This window comes from Vanessa atalanta, chromosome 22 (assembly GCF_905147765.1).
Source record: "Vanessa atalanta chromosome 22, ilVanAtal1.2, whole genome shotgun sequence".
NCBI lineage: Eukaryota > Metazoa > Arthropoda > Insecta > Lepidoptera > Nymphalidae > Vanessa > Vanessa atalanta.
Window position 1 is genome coordinate 3,180,995 of NC_061892.1, and position 17,455 is coordinate 3,198,449.

The 17,455-nt window shown below is 31.4% G+C and overlaps 1 protein-coding gene across 1 annotated transcript in view; it reads right to left on the minus strand.

Annotated features, from left to right (window-relative positions):
* The window catches only part of LOC125072750 (zwei Ig domain protein zig-8-like), a 63,872-nt gene extending 53,403 nt beyond the window's left edge, over nt 1-10,469 (minus strand). The window contains exon 1 of the mRNA XM_047683433.1: nt 10,316-10,469. Coding sequence (XP_047539389.1) covers nt 10,316-10,424 — 109 coding nt within the window. The 5' untranslated portion in view covers nt 10,425-10,469. The remainder of the gene's footprint in view (nt 1-10,315) is intronic.
* Between the last annotated feature and the right edge of the window lie 6,986 nt (nt 10,470-17,455).

Below are 17,455 nucleotides of genomic sequence, written 5' to 3' on the forward strand. Positions count from 1 at the left end.
GTGGTTAGACCGTGCATTGTTCAAACCCAGGCAAGCGCCACTGAATTTCATTTGCTTAATTTGTGTTTATAATTCATCTCGTACTCGGCGGTGAAGGAATACACGTGAGGAAACCTGCATGTGTCTAATTTCAACGAAATTCTGACACATGTTTATTCCACCAACCCGCATTGGAGCAGCGTGGTGGAATATGCTCCAAACATGACATTGATATTTACAGTCATAACAGTCACAGTTTTAAGAAAAAATAGACTCTTTGCTCAATTAGTGTCAAGATATATTTTTTTGTTATATTTCTATTTCTTTTTAATTTAGAGTAATTTATTATTATTATTTGTACTTTCACATTTTTGTTTTTACTTTAAAGATATATTAATGTAGGAGTGTAGTGTTTTGTTTTTTTTTTTTTTTTGTTATTTAAAATGTATAATGTAAACGCCTTTAGTGGTGTATCACACCGTACATGAATTTATTTCATACTTTTTTTTTTTTTAAATGTGAATATGCCGATTGTGTTTCGAAAAATATAAATAAATAAAAACCTTCACCTCAAAGGGAGAGGAGGCCTTAGCCCAGCAGTGCGAAATTTACAGGCTGCTAATGTAATGTAATGTAACATTATAAATAACAAATGGAACGCACAGACCGTCATAATCAAGCAACGAAAGCGAATACAAAAACAAAAGCGAATGCTTTTCTCCGGCTATGTGTAGTAATTAACAATCTGTTAATACGCCTATAATTAATAGTTAATCGTTTGTACTACCGGCGCTTTGTATTGGCTTTTGATTCTGTATTCGCTTTTGTTGCTTGATGTTCCATACGTTCGTCCTGCATTTTGTTTTATAATCTGAGAACAGAGGTTTGTAAGAAGTCTTAAAAATACGTCAGTGTACATATAAACAAAGATATCAATACACATCACGCAAGCGATTTTTTATGAAAATATATTCTCTAATAAAATTGATGGTAAGCCACCACACATACTAATGGTAAGTTAGTGCAGTGCCACATTAACTTGCCATCGATGTTGACCTTGAACATTTCTCTTTATTATCAAATTCTTTTATTTTTATGAAACATTAACAAAACTTAATTATTGCTTATTTTTTTTATTTAAAATAGACAGGTTAGTAAATAGACCACATAATGATAATAGGGTACCTGATATTCACTGGAATACAATACTACCCATCCCATAAATCAATACGCCAACAACCTCGGGAACTAAGACGTTCTTTGTGCGAAGTATATTGCCTGTAGTTGCACTGGCTCACTCGCCCTTTCCTAACTTAAATATTCACTCAGTTTTCGATGTGATATTAATACAAATATCAAAATTACGAAAATATATTCTAAATTTAAAAATGTCACAAATGACACTAGACGAAAATTTACTGGTTATGAATTAGAGGCATGTAAACATATCCGTCAAAGTGAAACTGTGCAGTTAATCTTTAAGGGTTACTTTTAATGGCTGCTAAATGTAATTACTTAACTCTGCTGACTGATTTAATCCCCAACATATACATCATATGTTACCAATTAAGTAATTAGTGTCGGATTTTCTGCGGCGAAACGCGCGATAAATTTATTCATAAAATAAAATAAGTCCTTCGACTACCACAACTAATATTTTTAATATGAAACATTAATTAATAATATAATAAATATTAGACAACATCACATACATTACTATGATTCCAATGTAAGTAGCTAAAGCACTTGTATTATAGAAAAGCAGAAGTAACGACCGTACCACATACACTCAGACCCAAGACAACATAGAAAACTAATGAGAATAATTCACAGACAATTATAAATTGTATCCCAAAATTTAATTGTTTTTATTCAAAAAAGGAACTGTGATATTTTATTTAAATCGTATTAAACAGGAGATTAAAAGAGAAACGAAATATTATATGGTCTAAAGTTATCAATGTATTGGCAGTCTAAGAAAAGTTTTATAAATATGATTATAAAGATGACCATAGAATGAAGAGGGAAAATTATTAATCGATAATAAAGTATAACATCTCGCCTTATTGCCTCCACTGGTGACAGGAGAGCTGGATAATTTTTTGCCCATAGGACCTGTGTGAATGCTGCTAGCATTCTTGCCACCAACCCACGCGATCACGGTTAACACAGTACCTATTTTAAATTGTGAAATGCATATGATTAAGCTTAACGTTAATAGATCTTGTGTAAATATTTATGAAGAGAGAACTATGGTAATGATGGTAACCGATTAAACATATTGACCTACTCCCTAAATGAAATCATATTTCAATAGTGATTTATCAATAGAAAGAGCATTGAAAAATGTGAACAAAAACTATTTTTTTTTCATGTTTGTGGTTTTAAATTATTACAAATAAATAATGAAATATAAAACCACAAAACTCGGTAAAAGTATGTAAACAAAGATAATTATACAGGATGATTTCGCCGTGCGTGATCCCCTTTGAATGTACATCAAAAGCGATAAAATATAAATCTCACTTAAGCTAGTGTAATTACACACAAAGGGCCATATTATTATAAAAAATAATATCTCTTTGAATTCTACTAATACGTACTTTTAATTCGTATTCAATTTATTATAGGTAAATATGAACCACATCTCAGAAGCACGCTTCTAGGCAACTTTTTTTACTATATAATTGAGAAGTATTTTAGTGCAAATGTTGTCAGTAACATGTCAGTCATTAAAATAATCACGATGGTAATTATATAAGTGTTAGGTTAGGTTAGGTTAGCATGGTATAATATTTATATATACAATATAAATAAATATATAACGAGATTTTTTTTGAGTTACCTGTACCTGTACTTTTTCTTGAGATTTTGATTAAGTAATAGTTAAAATTAGTTCATCAATAGCTTTAAATATTATAAGAATATAATATTCATATACTATTATAAAATGTTTCTTTATGGTCAGAAAAACTTATTTACTGAGGGTATTAATAAACGTAAAGAAGGTAAGAGGAGACAGAATACCACCCAGAGGGACTCTAAGCGAACCTGTCAAAAAGTTATAAAAATATGAACTTAACCAAGAAAAAAGTATGTAGCTTCAAGGATTAAGAAATCAACAGTAAGGAAAATCAAGATAAAAAATGAATAAAAGAACCGGGAAGATAATGTAAGATGTAAGTAAAGTTAATTATATAAGCAAAGTGACAAGCGTTGAAAACAAGTTCCAGAAGAGAGGGAAGAGATAGAAATATAACGATTGGATTGAATTGGAATCATATTTCGGTACAATTTAACAACAGAACAGAATTCGGTACAATTATATACTGATGTTAGATCTACTGGATAAACTGTTTTTGTCTTTAAAAAAGGTAAAAAAACTGGCCTATATTTGGTTTTCAATTCATCAATCACACGTGTAATTAATTAACAAGTGTATTAAGTCAAAATTATTTCATCGAAATTATTGCGAAATCGTAAATTTTGTCGCGATATTTAACATCAAAATTCCAATTTAAATGTCAACGCAACACATCGTCCGATAATAAAACACGACTTCAAAGTGAAAAACCATATTTGTTAAAACATTTGTACAAACATTGATTAAACGTGTTGCAAACACATATTGCAAATCCCTAATATTTGCAGAACCAACCCATTGGTAATAACATACTACGTTATGTGATAAATCTATTTGGCCCAAATAATCGCATTTGTTGATCAAACAATTGGGAACAAACATTGTATAGAACATATTTACTAATGGAGGGTTGGCTAAGCGAAATAGTTTTGGTGCCGTAATCGTTTGGCAGATAATAAACAGTTCTTGCTTTTATAAAATATGGTAATTTAATTATAAATAAAACAATAATAAAAGTCTCGACTCGTCTAGTCTTGTATTAATTAATATAAATATTTACATTGGTTTTAATATTATACCTTTTGATTTTAGTACATTTAGTTATTATTGAATTTGTAACTAGGTTTCGATGCTCTTATTTTAGATTTAGGTTAAACGTTCTCATATTACGGTCCAAGTGAAAACCACCTTACATACCTACTATAAATAAACTGTATCTATAATTATAATATTGAAAATAAATACGCATCTGAGGAGCGTATCAACGCTATTCTTTGTTGAACACTTTTTTTTTTAAATTATAAGTAGTTGGACAGGCAAATGGGTCGCAAGGACCTTGTAAGGATAATTAAACATTCCTTACATCGATAATGTTGATTTGACTCTTGTGCTTATAATAATACTGTCTCACTCTCTCTGCACACACTGTCTCGGAACACAACAATACTGTAGTTTTACTGTTTGAATATATGATCAGTGGTTGTAATCTGGGAATGTTAAATACGCAACGCCATACCACTAAGTAAGAATAAGTATGTATATTAAAATTAGATACAAAGTAATTTAATGCTGATATGAAGCTTAACGATAAACTCTTGCTTATAGTTTTCTTACTATAAAAGTATAGAATTCACCAAAAAATCTTATCGCACCTAAAGAATTACTAATTCGATTTTTAAAAAAGTTATTTAGATTAGTAACTATGGTTATATATACGATAATTTAATGTTTGGTTAAAAGTTCGAGTGCGAGAGTTAGCCTGTGCAGTAGCTGTATTACAGCAATTAGCACTACGTGGACCAAATCACCAATCAATGTTGAAGTTGAAGAAAATGAAAAAGAATGATAGGTAGATAACGAGGATTTGATATTTGATCTTGCGAGTAACTTCAACATTTTTACATTCATTCGCCTGCACAACTTTCCGACTTCATATGACAGCAGTTTTCACATCATTCGAATTATTCGGACGTTTACGAAAGTAGCTGGCCAGTTGCGAGAGGATATGGGTCGGTTCGTGTATTTTCTGACACCACTAGCAATTCAAGCAGATGTCACCTGTCAGAAGCTCGCACTGCGTAAACGAGGCTTAAGAGTCCCAAGGGACCTAAGCGTCACCCATAAATTTCAAATAAACAAAATTCCACGAAAATAAAACAGTAATCCATTATTATTATTTTTAAAACAAATCCGAATTTAGAATTTAACGAAGATACTGATGCTCATTGTAATTTCAAAAAGTGACCAATATGTGTTGATTCCATTGTTGGAATAGTACCTAATTATTGTTAAATCAATAAGAGGCAATAACAAACAAAACACACTTCCTGTAATGGGAAATAATGCGTAAATTGCAGCTAATATTATGAAGGTGAAATTGTGTTTGTATGTTCTCGTTTCACGCAGAAATGGATCAACAGATCAACGTATTTTTTTTTGCATAAATTGTAGCGACTGATAAACGATATACAAAGTAAGTAAACTTAAAGATTTAATTTAAAATTTAAAAAAAAAATGGTGTCTCTGTATCCTTTATTTCAATTTTAAGTTATTAGGCAACATGGAAATCTCAAGGTCACTTAATATCAATGTTATAGTAATAGTAAAAAAGGTCTAAAGTCACCTTTGTTTTTGAGGACAACATTTGCAACTGCCACCAAGCTGCCCCAACACAGTTGAGGTACATTTATGACAGAACTTGAGACTCGAAAATAATTATGGGCAAAATGAAGCACATCCAAGTTCAGTGATGCTTACTCGGTTATAAAACCGAAATATTTTCTGAAATGTCCTAGCCGATGGATCAGGATCTTATACTAATACAGCAAAAAACAAATCATTTTGATGCTCTTCTTTGAAGTACACTTACATAAGACCTTTTTATTAACCGTTACGATAATGCTGCTTTTATAACAGAATTTCACGAAAGCAAACACGTGAGTTATAACTAGTTCAACATAAAGTGGTTAACATCGCGAAACGAGGATTTCATATTAGCTTTACCATCATTCTTTGCTTTGCTTAAATAAAACATAGAAGTGGGATTTCATTCGCGTCAGATGCAAAGATAAATATTCCATTTTATATTTAGTTGTATAAAAAGACGAAATGATAGCTTATATGAATAAGTATAAGTTATAGAACTCTGTCTTAACTAATTAAATAGAAAGTCCACGTGGATTCAAATATGTAGTCATTTTTAGACTTATTCATTTTGATGTATTTTTAATCAAGATAGTTATATTACTTAAAATTTATATTTTATGGACCATTCCTGTAATTTCTTCTGCTGAGCTATGATGGCCTTTTTTTGACAACACATGAAGTTTATACACCACGCTGCTTCGACCCACTTGGTAGCTAGTGCCGAGTTTAGTCATAACAATTAAAAAATACATTTTTTTCTATAATTATATTTTTCTGAAATTTTCAACATGACGAAATTTCGAAATTCTCTGAAGCTAATCAATGATCCGACTAAATACTAAACGCTCATTGGTCGTTTATTACGTCATCGACTGACATGGACCAATTACAATTGAGATTCATGTAAATTGAATTTCGTCAGCGTATCAGAAACTAGAGATGAGTTTATTTTAGGAGATTTATTTAAATGCAAATCGACCGCCGATTCGGAATGTAAATTCTACTGTATTCTTTCTTCTCTAAACTCAGCTAAACTATTCCACCAATCAAATAACAAATAGCATTCTATAGATCTATTCACTTACAAACACGTTAGATCAATTATTTTTTATTTAATTAAGCTCAACAAACATAGTATAATTTTTTTATTTGTTTGCCGTCTTCTTATTTCGTGATAAAATAAATATTTTTTTGGAATGATATCCTTTTACGCCTACATGAAATTTTTAATAATTATATAATACATACATATTGACTTGGTCTGGTAGGTACCACCCACTTACTAAATATTCTGCCGCCAAGCAGCAATACTTGGTATTGTTGTATTCCGGTTTGAAAGGTGAGTGAGCCAATGTAACTAAATGCACAAGGGACATAACATCTTAGTTCCCAAGGTTGGTGGATGTTAGGGATGGTTAATATTTCTAACAGTGCCAGTGTTAATGGGCGGTGGTGACCCTTAGGTTGCCGATTTATCGTTCCGGCTACATATCACATAAAAAAAACATATCTAATGTATTTAATACAATATTTACGTATAGTGAAAGCAACTTCGTTCCAAACAGATGTCTAACGTCAAATTTCATTTTACTTAATAGCGTTTGTCGTGACGCCATCCGATTTAATCTCAGCCGCGATTAAAAGACCAAAAGTAATTAATTACAATCGATTTGTGAAAACACATATCTGTTCGAAAAAAACACCGATAAAATCAACCATTTGAAAATAGTTTAAAACTAAAAAAATAGATCATAAACTACGAGAACATTTCCAATTAAAGTTCGAAATCGAAAATGTTCAAAATCGACTTTCAAAAAACACGCACTACGCTTCCGTCTAATTTCGGAATCGAGTTTGAATTTACTTACAAGCCGAACGCCGCATTATGCGATGGCGGCAGTCAATTTGTATATCCACTAACTAATATTCAACGAGTACTCTGCAGTTAGCAATTGCAGTTAAGTGAATGTGGTCGTAAAAAGTAAGTAATGGTCGATTAATGTCCTAACGCAAAGACCACTAATTAGGCTTATGCGGAATCCGGTAATTGGAATAATGCTTTGACCTGTTTTTGATTACAAACAGTGTTCAGAATTAGAGATAAATACTTGAATGAGGTGCCTAAAAGTTAATTAAATGCAGATGTCCGAGCAGAGTTGGAAGCAGAATTTATAAAGGATTCGCTGTGTTAAATTAAACTGCGGTGTCTGGTGGTTAGTATTGCTAAGCCGAATCGAATATGGCGGGATCAAATCTAGGTAACTGAATACTAACGTGCATGTAAAATCAAAATCTGTAATAGATTTTTTTTTCTTTTTTTGTTTTCGCGGTTTATGAGTTGGGCCGTATTAACTTTTTTTGTAACTACAGGCGATGAAATAAGTTGTAGATGTATAAAACGGTAAGTATTGAACATGCTTATGGCCAAAATAAAATATAACGATGGAAAAGTAGTAATAACTTGACGTTTATTGAACATTATACATTTTTTTTTAAATATGAGTATCGAACTTTTCCGTTGGTCTAGTCGCTAGATATAAGGCAGATCCTGAAGTCCTCGGCTCAAACCCTAGATCACGCCGATAAAAAATTATCGAGTCATTCCATCGAAAACTTTTCAGTAACAGTCCGGAGTATAATGGTAATTGTGAGAGAGGATACTCCTATGCTTCGGAAAGCACGTAAGGTCCTCCTACGCCTGAACTCTTTCTAGTCTAGTCCAATTTGTCATTCCATTGGATTTTAACATTCGTCCTGCGTTGTTGGCTGGTCTCACTTGAGATTTGGCGCGGTGGCCAAAATTTGCGTGATTAAAAAGAATAGCAGATTATTAGTACTATTCAGTTAAAGATGACCAAACACAAAGTAAAAAATATTTAATTACATTACTGTCATAATAAATCACATAAAAGAACTGCTTACGTTTAATTTCAAACAGATCATTTTAGAGAACAGAAAAAGAAAAGTAAATTAATATTTCACTTCTCGACGAATCACGCTGTATAACTTATTTGAAATGATACCAAGTTTATTACTACTCGTTAACATAACGTTTAACAGTTTTAATATTTCCTCGGCAGTAAAATATTTAATAACTAAGGGAATTAATCTTTGGGATTGAAATATTTAAAAATCGAATCACGGATATTGACGATGAAAAAATATTCTTCTTATTTAATGCAAATACCAGACTGGAATACGTTCCATAAAATAAGCTAAGCTAAGGTTATTGTTTATTGTACACTGACTCACTTATTCCTTAAGCTAGAATACAGCAATCAATTATTTTACCTCAAATTTTTATTTGGTGGTAGAGTTTTATGCAAGCCCCTCTGGGTAAGTATCACCCACTCATCAAATATTCTACCGCCAAACAGCAATACTTAGTATTGTTGTGCTCGAAGGGTGAGTAAGTCAGTGTAACTACTGATGATTTTTTTTTTATTATTGTAAACATTCAAAACAAATAGTAGAATAAATTTAAATAAATAAACTTTATTTTATTCCTTGATGACGTTTAATATTTAAAATCCGATTTCGAAGATTGAAATAATGTATAATTAAATATAAACAAATTAATAAATAAAAATGGAAACATAGTATTTCGTGATAAAATATTTTTTTTTTTGGAATGATGTCCTTTTACGCTTACATGAATTTTTTAATAATTACATAATACATACATATTGACTTGGTGCAAACCCGTCTGGGTAGGTTACAAGGTACAACCCACTCACCAAATATTCTGCCACCAAGCAGCAATACATGGTATCGTTGAGTTCCGGTTTGAAGGAGGTTGAGTGAGCCAGTGTAACTAAAGGCACAAGGACCATTACATCTTAGATATCAAGATATTTTGTTGCGATCTAAGGCATGGTTACTATTACTCACAGCGTAAATGTCTATGTGCGGTGCTGATCACTTATCATCAGGTGGCCAATAATATTCCTATTTGGTTAAATAGTTGTTAGTTTATATCCAGGTAGATATGCTTGCATATAGGTGTGATTGTCTAGTGGAATACACAAAGTTCAATCCAAAAATAGATCTTGGTCGAGCAATCGATTTTCAGCATCAAAGTGCATACCTGTTCTGGTCTAAATAAATCGCTGCCGTAAGCTCAAAGATTTTTCAAAATTTTTGGTAATATCAAACTAACATTATTTCAGCCTCAATCCTGTTATAAAAAAAAAAAAACTCGTCATATTATATCGAAATATATCTCCATAAAATTTTGTTGAATATGGAGGAAAAAATGTGGGTAGAAGAAGAGATTACTTGAAGTAGAGTTTGGGAGAAGATAGATTTCGTTGTAAACTAATTGCTAAAATCCCATAATTACAAAATATATATTTGATGGCATAAATTAATGACTTCAAACGGGTAAACGTTTGAAGTCGGGAATTGATTTACAATAATTCTGATAAATTTGTTTAATTTTGACACGTATTTATAATATATAAACTTTCGGCCACTCTTTGACTAAAGCGTTAGCTAGGTTTTTTCGACTGTATCGCAACTGACTTCCTGACTGAGCTTCCATTGGGACTCAAATTTGTCACAATAATCATGCTTTTTCAGGCACTATTTTATTTCATTATTCTTATTAAGCTACTAAAATTTACCCTTTTAATAATTCTAGAGACAAACAAAATTGTTTGACAATCAATAGCCAAAGTACAGAGTTAAATTTTATTATATTAACCTCCTAGGAGGGAATGATTATTGATTAAATTAACTACATTTACTAGCAAACCTTTCTCATGTTATTTCTTGACAAATCATAAAAAAATAATAATTTAGCGTGACATAACACTGATGACTTACCTTGACTCTCATTGAAGAACCCAAGAACCATGATGATAATAACCACCAGACCAATCTTGAGCCGGTAGCCCAAGAGACGAGCTGCTCGCATTTCGACTGGCCACGTCATCGCCGTACTAGCCTTGACGAATCCATTCGTTATACGAAATGTTCAGTAGCGTGTTGATTCGATGCATTGTCTGAAACGAAAGACATTAAAATTATTCAATTTAAACTTCAGATATTTTTCTCTTTATTATGTACTTGTTGGCGTCCGCGAATTTGCTCGTGATTTTAGTGTTAGTTTTAAACTCGTGTTGAATTTCTGCAGAGAGATGATGCCTTAGCCCAGTAGTGAGACTTTAACAAGCTGTTCAATAACTTTTTTTAACTCTTTTTTGTGCAAATTTGCTTTGACAACTAATTCACTTAAGTATCCGATAGGCAATGCAATACCTCTTAAACTTTTAATTAACAATTATTCGACACGACCTGTGCGCCACGTATTATACGTTGATGAAACTATTCTAGACACTTAACAATAACCGTACAACGTTGTATCGTATGAAGTACTAGAATACGAATCGAAATAAACATTATATAATATTTATTTTATCTATGATTTGTTATATGACGCTCTGACGTGTATGGAAAATATGTGCAGTCAGTATTAGATCAGCGTGTACGAATTTAACTTCAAACCCATTCTTATCAAGAGAATATGACTTTGCTGAGCATCTGGACATTTATAATATCCAGTCCATGTCAATTTATAATGTTACATTATAATAATTTTGAATCGTTTCAATGAAAAAATATTTTTTTGTATGAAATTAATAAATCGAACAATTGACGTTATAATTGAATTAGATATCTCGATGAAAGCACTTATGTTATTAATAATACCGTTATGTGATTCTAAGAAATTACTTCATTGATGAATAAAAACGAGACAAAAATAAAATTGTAATCGATTTGTTTTATTCGTTTCTCAATAATACAATTTTAATGAGAAGTTTGCCAGCGCCAATTCTCGTTGCCTTTTAAGACATCGTTGAGGAAATTTTAATTAAAATACACTATAGCGATGCAAAATGCTGAAGTGAGCATCGCATCAAAAAGTCTTAAGAGGTATTGTCATATTGTTAAATTGGATTTATTTTATAATTAACATTTTAAAACAAATATTATTGAGTTAAATATCTATTTATTATGTAATTTCTATACCGCTGTGCGGTGTATCGGTTGACTTTTCGGAACGAAGTTCTTTTACGGCGCCTACTGTGAGAGAACTGGCAGAAATTGTCACGTAAAAAAAAACATTTTTTTGTGTTTTTCATTGTATTTGTTCTTTTGTATTAATATATGTTTTCATTATATTTACTTGGTGGTAGGGCTTTTGTTGTGTTCCTGTTTAAAGGGTGAGTGAGCCAGTGTAACTATAGGCACAAGGGACGTAACATCTTAGTTCCCAGAGTTAGTGGCGCATTGGTGATGTAAGGAATGGTTAATATTTCTTACAACGTCATTGTCTATTCGCGGTGGTGACCACTTACCATCAGGTGGCCCATTTGCTCGAACGCCTACCGAAATCATAAAAAAAATACTTAAAAAAAAACTTATTTTTTGTTGCAATTTTTAGTGACAACTTAATAACATTTTAATAGTTACAAGTAACTTTTTAATAACATTTTTCTTATTGAATATTAATCTCAGTTATATGTATAGCTTCGTAATATAGTGCTAACTATATTTCGTTTGATTTTTAGGTCAACAAAGAAATGTTAGTAAAAGTCTGATTTAACGTCACGACTGTTTTTGACTCGCTCCGTTACGCAGTTATTTTTAATGCCCTACAGTTTGTTGACGGGGACGTGGATTAGATTAACATCAACTTCTGACGTGTATGAAATACGCAAACACTATTTTTATTCGTTTATTTTTGAACTTACATTTCTTTTGGCGCGTTATAAAAACGATGAGAGCGTATTTCTATGACGACAGGGTGATATGATAGAGATAAAGTTGCTCGCTAAACTGCCAAATAAGTGACGAGTCATAATTCTAAGACGGAATATGGTTTGAATTTCAAAGTTCTGGGGTCGTTCGGTGGTATAACAGGTTCGGTGGTAGTCGTTCTTATTTTAAGCTAGCTGTGCCTGCGACTTTGTGCGCGTTGTTTGAATTTAAGTTATTTGGATATTGTAGCGTGATTTGATTTTTATTCTATATATAATTCTAAAATAAAAGTAGCCTAGGTTACTAGTTATTACATCCGCTATCTGCCAGTGAAAGTCCCGTCGAAATCTGTTCAGCCGTTCCAGAGATTAGACATTAGACAGACAGACAGACAAAAATTGTAAAAAATGTTAATTTGGTATATGTACCGTGTATACATACATATGCATTTAGTAAAAATGGGTTATTATTATATGTATAGATCATTTATAAAATTTCATTTTCATAACATTCCAAATTTAAATTTTGACCGTATATAGTAAAAATAAAATGTCAGCCATGTTTTTAAGTTCAAATGCAATTTCGATTCATATTTGACTGCTTTAGCATTTCCCGTCTCGGCTTCTCCGCTTCACGTTATATCCTCGACACGAGTGGGAGCCAATGTATCAACGCGTATTGCATTTTACAAAGAACCCGTCATGGTTAATAGAGAACAAGCCTCAGTTTTTGATCTCAAATATTGATGTTAACAAGAGTCATATTAACTAACTTAATCCATTGCGTGTGAGTCTAGCTTTGTATTTGAACTTGAAATAATTTCCACTCGTATTATTTTGTCAAAATTTTGCTTAGTTTTTTTTTAATTCGTTTAAAATTAAGGGTTTAAAACTAAGGAAAAAAGTTTTTTTTTCATCATCATAAATTTCATGTTTCAAATAATTAATTAAAATATAATTATAATTATTATTATACCTACGTGTTAAATCTTTAATTTTCAACAATTTAAATTTGTAATTAATTAAACATTGTAAAATGTATAAATATAGATAAGGAGTGAAGCTGTCTATTTTGAGCGCCTTGACGCTTAACTAGCGGTTTAGCGAACATCTACATCGTGGAGTTTTCATCGTACCCCGTGCGAGTAAACAATCATACCTAATGCGCAAAAAGAAGAAAGAAGAATAAGAAGAACTCAAAAAAATATGATCAAGATAAAATGGATTAAAAGTCAGATCAAATATATGAAATAGAGAATATAGACATTTCAAATTAATTAGCGTCTTTTATATTTCTTTTGATAATTGAAAAGCCGGAAAACATACCCAGACAAACAATATAAACACATTTTAGTAAAGCACTTATTTTTGGAACGAATTTATTTTACCCGCCTATACTATATATATATATATATATATTTTATATATATATTAGGTAAGTGTTTCACCTCAATAGTCGAATGGGCCACCCGATGGTACATGGTGGTCATCATCAGACATTGGCGTTGTAAGAAGTATTTTAATGCAGAAATAACGGAAATAACTTTGGGAACTAAGATGTTATGTCCCTTGTGCCTGTCTTTTTAAGATGTTATGTCCCTTGTGCTTGTCTTTTCATTGGCTCACTTATCTATTAAACGGAAATACAATAATACAAAGTATTGCGGTTTGGCGGTACAATATGTGTTGAAATTAAAAGCCAGTAAATGTCCCACTGCTGGGCTAAGGCCTCTCCTTTAAGGAGAAGGCTTGAGAGCTTATTCCTCCACGCTGTTTCGATGCGGGTTGGATACACATGTGGCATAATGTTATTGAAATTAGACACATGCAGATTTCCTCACGATGTTTTCCTTCACCATCGAGCCCGAGAAGAATTATAAACACTAATTAAGCACATACAAATTCAATGGCGCTTGCTTATAATTATATATATATATATTGATTCAATATGCATTTTGATTTGAAACTTATTTTTTTTTAAATCTTTTTAATTACACAAACTAATATAATCAAACTTAAAATTAATTACTTTCGAAATTCTAATTCTGTCTTAATTTTCTTCAGCATGATAAAACTTAAGCCTTTCGGTAAATTTAAGATTACGTGTTGGATATGCAAATGTAAATAATGAATGTTGTTATCACTGAAACGTATTAATGTAAGATGATTATAAATTTTGCATAGTTTGATAAATTTTTATCTAATTGAAAATAATGAATATTTATTAAAATTTCTCTTAATTTATAGGAGCAAAAGAAAATTTTATATCTTTAATATTTATGTTGAATTAATAATCCTGGTATCGTATCACAGCAATTTCTGGTCCATTCTATACGATCCAGAGACACAACTTAACACATACAAAATAAAATTTCTAATCGGTCTAGCCGCTTAGAAGTTAAATGCCATAAGAATTATATACATAAGTAAAGACTATATAGACAAAGTTTTTTATCACCGCTCATTAAAAATAGCGCCGTAAGAAATATTGACCATTTCTTAGTTCGCCAACACACTATCAACCTTAAGAACTAAAATGTCGTAAAACTCCTTCAAACCGGAACACAACAAGACTAAATATTTAGAATACCTTATGATACCTACCCAAGCTTACATAAATTCCTACCATAATATTATAATAAAAGCATCCTTTTCTTTTACAAGATATTAAATAAATCTACATTCTATCAAACTCAATCTAGTATGGGTGGTCAATAGTAGAGTTAAATAGCTTAACAATAGTTGATACGGATTTAAAAACTCCGTAATCGCATTTCTAAAGTGCCCACTTAATCCCCTGTTTTAAGAAACGTCTCTTCTCAAACACTTCTCAAACTTGCGTAGGACATTCCCAAACATTTTTATTATGTGTATACTTGTTTTTCCCGGGACCGACCAGCCGTGACCGCAACAAAAGAGAATTTTCGTGGAAGACATTAAAACTTGTACGTTAACAACTTGGAATGATCCAGAAGCCTTTTAATAGCGGAAAAGTTCTAGACGATTCTTTTTTAACTGTAAACTTACTAATTATGAAGTTTTATAGCTATAGACAAAAAAGGGAGTAAGACATAAATGATTCAGTGGTTTGAAATTAACGAGTTTTGAAGCAACTGTGGGTGTGATTTTCGATACTCGATCAAATGGAAATGAGATAAAAAAATATATACATTGACGTTTAGTTTTATTGCTCGACTTTTGGAACGACGTCGCGACTTATTCGAAATTCGAATTTTCTTTTATAAATAAATAAAACGAGAGGTAAGGTATGTTTGAATATAAAAGTGTAAAAGAAAATAAATTAAATTTGTAATTGCTTCACACATTTCTCGAATACAGCTGTTTTTTTTTTTAATATGGATGATTAAAACAATACTGGTACGAAGAGTGAGTACGAAGTTATGAGGCACTGTAATTGTTGATTAAAACTGTAAATGAAAACCGAATAAAATTAACCTTTTAGTAAAATTAAAATCAAAGTATACTTTATTCAAGTAGGCTTTTACAAGCACTTTTGAATCGTCTTTATAGAAGACTATATTAGTATATTATGTGAATCTATCAACGGTTTGGAGTGTGCATTATACCGAGAAGAACCGGCAAGAAACTCAGTAGTTACTCTTTTCCAACATTTAAATTACAAAATTATATTAATTAAATACGTATTTATTATATCCTGCCTGGAAGTCAACAAGAATTAGTTCCACGCTTTTTATCATCTATACAATCTTGTATTGAATAATATGCTTTTTATTCAAGTATTTTTTACAAAAGATTCGAATTAATGAATCGGCAAAGTTAAAAAAATCTGCGGTATTTTATTATAAAGACGAATAACTGTTCCAAGAAAGATTTATTGACTTTGCGGAGTCGGACTTAAGTCCCTGATCCTATAAAAGTGATCAATATTACTGTGAATATACATATTATTGTTGTAATAGTATAATCTCTACATAGTTTAAAGCGAAGTCACTTCCCACCGCTGATATTCTTAGATGTTTTAAACTATGCGACGGATTTTAAAGCAGTTCTCATCAATAAGCAGAAAAATTCAAGATGAAAGTTTATATGTATTATATATGTATATACATATATAATAATAGTAGAGAAAAGCTGAGAATTTCAACTTTCCTAGTCGGAAATTTTTTTTCCTTTTCCTTTTTCCATGTTTTTTTTTTTCAATATAAAACTTTCTATACGCGTATATTTTGAACCAAGGACGTGTAGCTAGTTTATTATATAACTTAAAATATAAATATAAAACCCACACACACATAACCTTTCATTTGAAATTCAAGACACAATTTACGTAAAGGTTAATCTTATCGATAAAATGATATTTAAACCTCTGTTTGATATAATATATAGGCGAGATAAATCAAGTAAGCCGAATAGAGGAAAGAACACCTAACAAAGATATATGGTCATACATATTTTATGGGAAAGGAGGAATATCCTTGAACGCGTTTCGAACTTGCGTAAGGAGAGCTTACATGAATAAACGAAGCTGTAGCGATAAACGTAACAAACATTGATTTAAACATAAAAAAAAAATAGATGAGGTAATATTATATTACCTTATGGTAAATAGTTATTAGTTACCTTACCTTTGCATATAGTGTCAATGTACATGCTGAGCTCTACGTGCTGTTAGCGCCCTGCTAATCTAGGAGCCTTCATGTCTCTTATGTCTGTAATTACAGTGACGGAATCATCGTTTAATTCGAAACATAGTTTGGTAATACAATTCCTACACCAGACGGGCATCATTAACGTTAGTTTGTGTGAGACTTGTTTTGTAGAAACTTCGAGAAGGGTACAATCAGAGAGCCATATCTGTGTTATAAGTTATATCGTTATGTCTTTTACTTTTAATATTATAAGTACATTTAAATTTGATTCCTGATATTTTGATTGTGGCTAATAAATCTAGTTTGGAACGTGACGATTCCAGTCGAATTAAATGTAAAGCTAGCTGTTCGGAAAGTAAATTCTACTGAGAGGAATCGGCAAGAAACTACCGAGTAGTAGTAGCCGACTACTGAGTAGTTACTCTGTAACATTGTTATTGTAAAAATGAAAATAACTCAGGGTAATGAGTTGTCAACGATTGGACAAATATACCAGAGGATTTTTGAATGTTACGGTTAGTTTTTTCGACACCCAAATCCATGTAATTCGGGCTTTCGATACATAGAAAGAA